Here is a 10,108-nt window from a genome sequence, read left to right as displayed (position 1 = left end):
AATCCAACCATTAAAATTTGGGTCCCACACACACAGGAACATGGCAAGCAAGACTGTTGGCACCCCCACATAGTCCGATTGCTTTGACTTGTTTTGTTGGTACCCAAAACGAGTCATCCAATAAGGTATTCTTGATGGAATTTCGCATCAACGGATCCAATCATTACATACAAACTGAAGCCTAACGACAATAGTCTTATACAAGAGTGCCTGTAGTAATATTTATTGCTACGATAATTAATAACTACTTTATCATTAGACAATACTAAATAACCAATAGCTATCAAACACGAAACAAATTGAAGAGAAAAATGAATCTATTTTTTACTGTCTAATTTTAGGGAAATCATAAAAAAGTAGAATTTTTTTTAACACATGGCGTGTTCTCATTGCAGGTCCCTACTAGGTGGTGCTCTCGGTCCCATATCATTTTCCATAAAATAACTAGATATTCAGCAAAAACAGCCAAAAAAAAAAAAAAGGGTGATCCGCGGGTCCGCGGGCCTGTACGGGTGGTCCGGGTTCACCAAATTGCGAGCCATAAAATTCCGCATCATTTATGACCCGGCCCGTACGACCGGGACACGTACTGGTTGGGTGAAACCCGGCCCAGTCCACTAAAGACCCTAAACAAATAAGCGAACCATTTTTTTGTCACTCGCGAGCGCAAGAAAACCCTACTACTGAAAAACAGAGGGAGAAGAAGGTAGTCCCTCGAAGACCCAGAAATTTCATGTCTGTAGTGACCAGTTTTTTTTTTTTTTTCATGTATCTGTGAATGAGTAATAGATTAGGTTGAATGAATCATCCTGGTTTCTTGAGAAATTTCATGTATGCAAATTTAATAATGTATAAACACACTGATTTTTTCTTTTTCGGGATGTGATATTTCTTGCAGGAAAACAAATCCCCCAAATTCTGGGTTTCATTGAATTGGATGCCTCGATAGCTAATGATTAATGGCTTCTCTGTTCAAGGTTTAATCTTTATCTCAGCTTTCTATTAGTTTTATCTTTGGATATTTGGAACCTTATATCATTCTACATTCCAATCATGCTACTAACCCATCATCACTCTCCTAGGCCTGTTTGGTTTGCAAGGTTTTTTCAGGAAGAGTTTGGAAAATAATTTTTTTCTTGATTTTTTTTGTTTTTCCATTGTTTGATTTTATTTCGAATGAATTTTTTTTTTACTTGAACCACTGCAGTTAAAGCTTTTTTTAGAGGGTATTCATTATATAACGAGAACCCTCTAAATAAGCTATAATCATGTCATCTCACTCTAAATGGTGGAAACCAAAAAAAAATCATAGGAAAAAGGTTTATAAGAGAAATGTTTTTCCCGCAATCCAAGCAGGGGTTTCGTGCGCGCCCAATTTGCAAATTTGGCCCTTTTTATCTTGCGTCTTGCAGGTACAATTTGGCCCATTTTAAGTTGGAGATACTTTGATTTGTTTGCACATAAACTGCATTCTAAGGGGTGCTAAAATTTGCTTTGCTAGTTTGAATATAGCTAATCCTGTCTATCTTCCAGTTTTGGGGATGCTAAAATGCGTCTTACTATGTGGGTTTGTGATGTGTCTTTCTCCAAATAAAAAACATTCATCTTTATTTTTACGTAGTTCATGAGTACATGCAAGATCTTCATGCCAGTGTTTTAAAACAAGGGTGCATGCCAAAATGCAGCTTAAGTAAATCCTAGTGGACTCGGCACGGCACGGCCAAGCATAGCTGTCAACCCGTGACTCGATTTCTTAATTTTATGACTCGTGACTTGACTCGACTTGTGACTCGTAAGAGTTTTTGAAAAGAGTAGAAATGTAGTTGAAAAAAATATCATTATATCTCAAAAGATGAAGCATGTAAAAAAAAATATATAACCCAATTGCACATAGATAAAGCACTAAGCCAAAAATATCCATCTATCCATCCATAATATATACTAAGCACGTAACTTTCTGAATGTTATTCACCTTTTCTAGAAAAAGTTTTTCCTGGAAAGTATTCTCCCCTACATGGTGGGATAACCTTCAAACTCTTATGAGTCATAGATGGTGGGATAACCATTCCTTCCTCTTCATTGGGGTTCAAGACACATCACTTTATTGATTGATAGAGTTTCCAAGTTCAGCCACAGTTTCTTCTCCCGGATTAGGAGTTAAGCTTGGATGTTCTCTAGGATTTTTACTCTTTCAGAAACAATAAATCATCCATAGCACTGCATGTTAGTTTCCTTTATAGCTCTTGCTGCTTTGAGTAGCTTTATAACCATGGCGGTAATACCAAAATTGATGCAAAACTAATATAGGAGAACTAATATCTGATTTGTGATGAAGTGGACATCCACTCGAATCAAATCGATCTTGGGTTTTGAAGGTGTATATCTAACTTTTTACTATAATCGAAATAAAAAAGATTTCCTGCGAAGTTTTTTTTTTAATTGAATGTTCGCCAAATTTTATTGAAAGAAAAGTGGGACCGAGATGGTCAAGCTACAACGAGAAAAAATACAAAGAAAACAAAATTATGGAGGAAGATCATCAAAGAGGGACAACTCCTCTTTCCTCACCCCCAACCTAGCCAAACTACCAGCCACCTCATTTGCCGATCGGCGTACATGATTAAAGGTTAGATGCATAGACCTAGAACAATCTGACACCTCATCAAAATATCTATCAGAATTTTTAAAATGTTAGATTCACAAAAGCAAATGAGAATAAGAGAGAAGGATAGAAACACCAAGTCACAACACCACGGTCTTCCTTTATTTAATGAATCTTCTTTTGCCTCTTTAAAAAAAAAAAAAAAAACCACGGTCTACCTAGAGCACTGCGCCACTAGAGTTGTCGAGGCATCACACCGAGACATGGATGAGTTCATGTCCAAGTTTGCTCAAACAAAGTTTTCTTTTCATTCGTATTATCAAAGCTGACGGCCCTAAAGCATTACAATCACCCACACATGTTGTGGGAATGATGGGCCCATCTTTATGAGTAACATTGCTTAAAGTGGCCTAAAAGAAAAAAAGAACTTATTGACTAAAACACCCCTAATGTTAAGTGATCAATATAGTTCTATTCACCATCTAACTCCCAAGTACGACCCATCTGATCTCCAAACTTCCAAATGAAAGCATGAAATTGACTCTTCTGTCCCTTGATTGTTTTGCCTTTTGTTCCTTCTACTGAATGTCTTGATTAGATCGCTATCTGTTGGGAACTCGGGTTTAAAGTAACATGTAATTTTTGGGTCCCACAGGGGGACATTGCATGTGAAATTAAGAGCGTTGATTTTGTAGAACATTAGAAAACCCACATGGTTCTGTTTCCATCTCGAATGGACATCACATGCGTATGTAAAATGACTACAACAATCAACAATTTAGCTTTACCTACATAAACCTAAATAAGGCTTGATGGATCAAGGGCCTATGATCATCTAATCAAGGTTTGCTGAATGGCATTTGACCGGACTTATGGTCACCATTCGGATCAACGGATTCGATCTCATACCAAGTTACGAATAGGACCAAATAAGTGTCTTTTGGGAAGGAGCTTAACAGCCCCTATTTTTTTTTTTAGCATGATCCTTTTTTCTATTAGATACGCTGTGATATTTTGCTTTACCTTTTCATTGCTGGATTGCTGATTAATGCGGACTCCACTTAATCCATGTTCTAAAAATTGTTTTCTCTACCATTCTAATATTTAGCTATTCTCAACAAAAACTATGATGAGACTATTAATCTAGTTCTTTGGTTTGTGTTTGATTTTGTGATTGCCATTTTGATAACTCATGTCGTGTCAATGTAAGGATCCAAGCAAGCTTTCAGCATATCGGGATAGAAGATTTCCTGGAACACAAGAAGAATTTGAACATGCACTCCAAACCTCAACAACTGTTTATGTTGGGAACATGTCATTTTACACCACTGAAGAGCAAATTTATGAGCTATTTTCTCGAACTGGGGAGATCAAAAAGATAATTATGGGCCTCGATAAGAATACCAAAACTCCATGTGGCTTTTGCTTTGTCTTGTAAGGCTTTTATCTCTACTACCGATTCTGGAAACTGTTTAGAAGATACAAATGCTTGGATCTTGGAGAGTATCTTTAAATGTTCTTGAGATAAAACATTTCCTTTGTGGCGCTTATCTTTTTCTTTGTTTTCAAACTTGTATGCATGTTGAATGTGTATGGTTGCTCTAAATTGTGCTTGCCAATCATGAAAGGTGTTTGGATTTTGTGTGTAGTCTTAGTTTGATTGGTGGGTATGCTTGGATTGGACCCTTGCCCTTCTAACTATACTTCACATGCAGATTGATAACGCTGTTGCAGATTTACCATATTCGATGTGAAAGTTTATATGTATAGTGGAGATTTTCCTTATTTTTATCTTACAGAGAAAAACTGGATAACAAATATCAACTATACTTCACTTGGGTCAAGATGGCTTCATTGTTATGTATGGTTGAAACCTGGAAGGGAGAAACCAATGTCCCCTCCAATATGCAATTTTGCTATTCCTTTCACTCAAATAAATTATTATTTTAACACCAAATGGATGATGATCTGGGGGAGCTATTTGGATTGGTAATGAACCAGATTATCTTAGGGAAGTGAGTGTGTTTTGAAAAACACTCTTCACAATGGAAAATACTTTTTTGAAATCCATGATTTGTTTAAACATTTTGGTTTCGGTTAGAAATTTTGGTAGGAATCTTGTAAAATTGCAAAAAGCATATGGAAACATATGCAAATGATGGACATCTAAGATGGAACTTGAGGAGGTGCTAGAATAAGCACAAATGCATGCTTAAAAAATCATCACATAAGAAAAAACACCTATAATTGTTTAATAACATAAAAAAACCTAGTGACATGCCGATGTCGCGCATGTTTGATAATTCACCAAATACTGCATTTCATACATAAGTCTTATAAATATTTATATATTTTTCTTATCTTTGTTCCAAAGAGCGTAGAATACCCTAGGGGTTTCTTTATACCCCACTAACACAGGATTTTTTCTCTTTCCTTTCAAATATCATGAGTTGCTTCTTTTTTGGTTGCTAACTTACTTATCTCTTAACTATGGTGCAAGTTACCAACTCACATAAGCACCCTTTTAAAATACAAAGAAGCACCAACCCACGCTCCCACCCATACATTCTTTAATCATTTCCATCTATTTTTCCCCATACTTTTTAACAATTCATAACCCCTGGCTATATTAACATCCTATCCTGATCCCCTTGAACATTTGTTAGCTATTTTTGTAGATCTGTTATTTATGGTACATTTGCTTGAGATCTGATTTACATTCATTAGTTAGTTGACTTCATCTATGGATTTAATGTATGGAACCTGGCTGGATAATTTCCTATTTGATGAATGAATTCAATAACTCGATTTCGTACGAAAACTGGATTTGTAATTGATTATTATGTCCTGTTTTAATGTTTTAATTTGTTTTGGGAATATATATTGCTGCCCATATTGAACTAGAACCCTACTAATGCTCCAAGGTTCCTGGAATTGACTTGGAACCCTGGGGTTGCACCAGGCCCGTAGCTGATAAAATTGTTTTTGAAGTTTATATAAATAACCAGTATTCCTGTTTGAAACTCTGGTACATTCTATGTGTTGTGATATATACTGATATATTCAGTATGGATGTATAGTTTTCTTCCCTTTGCTTTACTAAAAAAAATAAAAAGGCTACTGCAACTTAATTACAGTAAAAGTTCCATGTTTTGATTCCCTGTCTTCGAATGTCCCTGATCCATGCATGTATATAGCTCAGAAGCTTGGTATTTTGGTGAAATAAAGAAGAAGCTTGCTCCATGTTGTGTTGGATTTTTAGTTTCTGTTATATGCTTGCAATGTGACACAAATGGGCACTTTTATTTGTAGTGCTTGAGTATGTTTAATTGCCTTCAGTCGGCATCAACATAACCTCTTTGTTGTACCTTTGGCCAGATTATCATTTACTGCACTTTACGTCTTTACTAATGTGAAATGACCGTCTTTTTTTAATGATTCTTTGATGGTGTATTATCAGATACTATTCTAGAGAGGATGCTGAGGATTCAGTGAAGTACGTAAGTGGGACCATTCTTGACGATCGTCCAATTCGTGTGGATTTTGATTGGGGATTCCAAGATGGGCGGCAATGGGGCCGTGGTCGAAGTGGTGGACAGGTCAACTGATTTTTCTTTGGCAGACATTTGTTTTCTTTTTCACACTTACAATTGACTCTTGTTGCATGAGATTCTTCTCACTCTGATATTCGGCTCTCTGACACGGATTTTCTATTTCTGTAAAGGTGCGGGATGAATATCGCACGGATTATGATCCAGATATCCTTTTGGAAACATTTTATCAAACTCTTCTTTGGAATTGCTTTTCTATTATGTTATTTTCTATGAGATGCTCTATGTTTTTCATATCAGTAGTTAATCTTGGATGCTTCTGTCGAGGAGTTTCAAGCATGCAGCTCTTGTTGGGAGCTTTCTATGTTCTCTCGGCTAACTATTTCTTGTTTCACATTGGCTAAAAACTTTTAAGGCAAGTGTGTTTCTGTAGATATCCCAGGAAAGCATATGTTAATGCTTTTTTCCTATTTTTGAATCACTACATTGATGCTTTTTTCCTATAGCTATCTAAAAGATAAATATGTCTACTTTTTTATGCTCTTGCCACTTTATGTCCTTGACAAGTCACACGCAGAGGTGGTTATGGGAAATTAGTCCAGAGAGAGCTGGAAGCACAGAGGGAGTTAGTTGATTATGGTACAGGGTCTTTGGATTCTTTCCAGACAGTTCTCCCATCTCAATGTAAGTTCCGGAAGCAAATGTTCTTTAAACCCCTAGTTTTCATCGTTCAAAACAAAAAAGAAAAGAAAGAACCTAGTTTTTTTTCCCAGAAACATGGCTGGTGACTATTTCCATGCTTACTTTTTTTGTTTGAATGATTATGGTAGTACTTTGTTAGCAGTTTTCAGTTCAATGGTTATTAGCAATTTGGAATCAGAGTGTCTTATTCTTCTGTTTTGATTCTTTCAATGAATTTATATGGAGGACAGTCTTGATTTTTATCTGTTTTGTTTCTTCATTTTATTATATAGGTTAATGAAAACTCTGAAATTTAATGAAGTCTGTAGTCTGTACACTGCACTATGTCGGGTCCTGCCTACTGGAAATATCAGGGAACCGTGTCCATGAAGGCCATCATGATTATACTGTTACTTGCACTGATACTTTTGGTGCATAAATTGTTTTAGGTTAAAGAGATTATGCAGCATTACGATAACGACTCAATATACTGGTTCTTTGGTGGTTACCGAAGAAGTTGTATTGGTAGCCACCAAAGCCTTTTTTCTTGTGTCATCACCATGTAGACTCTTAAAACTGCATTTTCAACATGCAACTAGCTTTCTGTAAATTTATTGGTTGGTTTGCTTTATGAGTTCTGGTTTATAGTGTAGTTCACCTTCAGTAACTGGAGTGTTCTCAAGGATTAAGGTTCCATTCCTGCTTTGGAACCTTGTTCCTGCTCCTGCACCCGCTTCCGACCCTATTCGGTCTATTTTTTTTTTGAATGGTAGTTAATGGAGGTCCCTATTCTCTCTAATTTTATGTTCCATCATTCTTGCGAGTCTGGATATTCTAGTTTCTATCAACATGATCACTAAGTCAGCTATTATTGAATATGGATACACATTTTTATATGTTAAAACTTATCATACTCATTTTATAGGCGGTGCTTCCTGAAATTTTTAAGAGCTGCCACTTTCATCGTCTGCTCAACAATCTTATATAAATTGTACTACATTTTTTTGAATGGCAAATTACATAAATTGCAGTGACACTACTGCTTGCGAGACTTTGTTTAAGGATGTTATTTAGTCTGGTTTGGCATTTTGCCTTTGAAAGCCCTGACATGGCCCACATTTGCCTTTAGTAATCAAAGCTAGTCTCCATTGTGTAGGAACAACTTCTATATTTCACTTAATGAATAACCTGTATTTTTCCTTGCTTCTATCACATATATTGCCCCTCTCTCCCTTTGGCACCTTCTATTTTGTGCGAAGCATGAAGAGCTTTTTGAGCAATTTGTTTATTGTTTCTATATGTGTTTTACACACATTTTTTTGTTTCTACCATTCAAGTTTAACTTTGTAGTGATTTCTGCAGATGGTAGACATGGGGGAGGCCACAGACAAAGTGATTCTTTCAGACATGGTAGAGGTACCGCCTTTTTAGTAGGAGTCTCAAACTCCATTTCGTGATTTTTTCTAACATTTAGGCTATGTTCGGCAACCATGATTTTTTTTTTCATGAAATATTAATTTATCAGGTGGTGAGAGCGGGTGACTGACAGGGTAAGAAGTGGCTAAAAAGCAGGGAAAAATAAATTCTATTTTTATTAGAGTTTTTCTTTTCCTTGTTTTTTGGCCTTTTCTCACCCTCAATCATGCTTTATCTAGTCTCTGTTTCTCCCACCCCTCCCTAGTCCTCTCTCACCACTTGATACACTACAATTCCATGGAAAAAAATGGCAGCCAAGCATGACCTTTACTTTCGTGATTGAATGGTGGTGATGCAAATTGGATGTTCTGAAGTCGAATATGAATCCTCTTTCCATGTGATGCCGTGATACTGTTGTAGTGTTATATGCCCGATTCTTATTTACACATGTTTAACTACAAAACAGATTACCATCGCAAGCGGCACCGTGATGATGGGCGGTCTGCGCCCGAGATGTCCAGGAGAATCTCCGACCATGAATCCAGAAGAACCTCTGATCAAGAGTCCAGACCGGTATATGTTGCCATTTCACATAAGCAGCTGAAGATCATTTTTTTTTCTGCGTGCTACACAGATCTTCGTTTTTTTTCACCATTTCAAAAATTTGTTTTTACCCTGCAGGAGAAGAATCCCCGTTTCCGTGAGAGTGGTGACTCTGATGAGGAAGATGACGATGATCGAAAAAGACGACGTTAGCTCAATTGAAAGTAGTATTATTTCCTTTTCCATCCTTCTAGTTCTAATCATTGGCATGCTTACGTGTTGTACCATTAGCCTAGTTGATGGCTGTCACTGAAAGATCTGTCTTGCTTTTCATCTATGCAAGCTTTGATTATTCGACCATTTTCGTGAAACATGAAATGACAACTTTAGCATTCCATTCACTAGATACAAATTTGTCCCAATCCAGAATGCTACAAGGACTGGTTCATGAAATTTTGTTAAGAACGTGCACATGGATGAGACTTGTTTTGGCAATGCTTTAGATCTCTTGCTCATCAGCCAGTAAACAAGATGTTAATCTATCACCACTGTCATGCAGCATATTATAATGCATATCGCATGTGCATTTGTGAATCAAGATTGATGTTGGTGTGTCCTATCTTGAATTTTCCATGGCCAAAAAATGGTTGTATTCAATGTTAGCAAAATGTGATACCGACAGAATAATGGAGTGTAAAAATTTGGGGTTGACAAGTTATATGTCAAAAAAAAAAAAAAAAAAAAAGTAGAAAAGGTCAAATAAACTGAAATGGAAAAAATATGTTTAATAAATGGGATTTGCTAGGGACCATCACAAAAGGCATTTCGCGGCTGGGCTGTTGCATGTGAGAGTATAAAACTAATACATAACCCCGTAAATACGAGCTTGCCTATTGAGTGCGGACTCTGACCAATTTCTTTTGTCCTCTGTAATCATTCTGAACCTTCACACTGGAATTCAAGGAGTTGCATAAGTGGGCTCCATCTTTCATCAATACGGACAGGTGGGTCCCACAAGAGGCCTACTACTAAAAACATGGTTGATTAGAAAATTAGAGGCTGCCCAATCAGCATGATTTTTCTGCAATTGCCGGTCTGGGTTCGTCGCAGTGTTTCGAACTCAATTAGTACAATCAGCATCGTTTATGAGCCATCAGAGATCTGAGGCAAGACTAAGCAAATGGATGGTCAGGATTTATCAGAAGTAGGGTCTACTGTGCAGTTCATGAGCACCTCATTATATTATCGGGTCACGACTCACTGATTCATATTTGAGTCTAATAATCGAGTAATTATATGATGAAGGGCCGTGTGA

The 10,108-nt window shown here is 36.8% G+C and overlaps 1 protein-coding gene across 3 annotated transcripts; it reads left to right on the top strand.

Annotated features, from left to right (window-relative positions):
• The first annotated feature begins 560 nt into the window (after positions 1 to 560).
• On the top strand, positions 561 to 9,264 carry LOC143847502 (nuclear cap-binding protein subunit 2-like). Of its 3 annotated transcripts, none has more exons than XM_077356355.1 (9): positions 561 to 706; positions 899 to 977; positions 3,813 to 4,036; positions 6,063 to 6,201; positions 6,327 to 6,360; positions 6,727 to 6,837; positions 8,197 to 8,244; positions 8,717 to 8,823; positions 8,932 to 9,264. In XM_077356355.1, exons 2-9 carry the CDS (start codon positions 960 to 962, stop codon positions 9,004 to 9,006), a joined length of 756 nt encoding a protein of 251 aa, XP_077212470.1. In that variant the 5' UTR covers positions 561 to 706; positions 899 to 959; the 3' UTR covers positions 9,007 to 9,264. The 3 variants fall into 3 exon arrangements, with proteins under 3 accessions (XP_077212470.1, XP_077212468.1, XP_077212469.1); XM_077356353.1 differs by having other exon boundaries at positions 573 to 706; positions 8,197 to 8,250; XM_077356354.1 differs by having other exon boundaries at positions 655 to 735; positions 8,197 to 8,250.
• Positions 9,265 to 10,108: the final 844 nt, after the last annotated feature.

This window comes from Tasmannia lanceolata, unplaced genomic scaffold (assembly GCF_043159265.1).
Source record: "Tasmannia lanceolata isolate RefF3 unplaced genomic scaffold, GAP_Taslan_0.1 ptg000015l, whole genome shotgun sequence".
Lineage (NCBI taxonomy): Eukaryota > Viridiplantae > Streptophyta > Magnoliopsida > Canellales > Winteraceae > Tasmannia > Tasmannia lanceolata.
The sequence above is the reverse complement of the archived record's forward strand: the minus strand, read 5'-3'. Positions and strand labels throughout refer to the sequence as shown.

Excerpts from the sequence above, each read along its gene's own strand:
- LOC143847502 (XM_077356353.1), top strand. Across the intron at positions 6,202-6,326 it reads GTGGTCGAAGTGGTGGACAG|GTGCGGGATGAATATCGCAC; the intron begins GTCAACTGATTT and ends ATTTCTGTAAAG. Across the intron at positions 6,838-8,196 it reads GACAGTTCTCCCATCTCAAT|ATGGTAGACATGGGGGAGGC; the intron begins GTAAGTTCCGGA and ends TGATTTCTGCAG.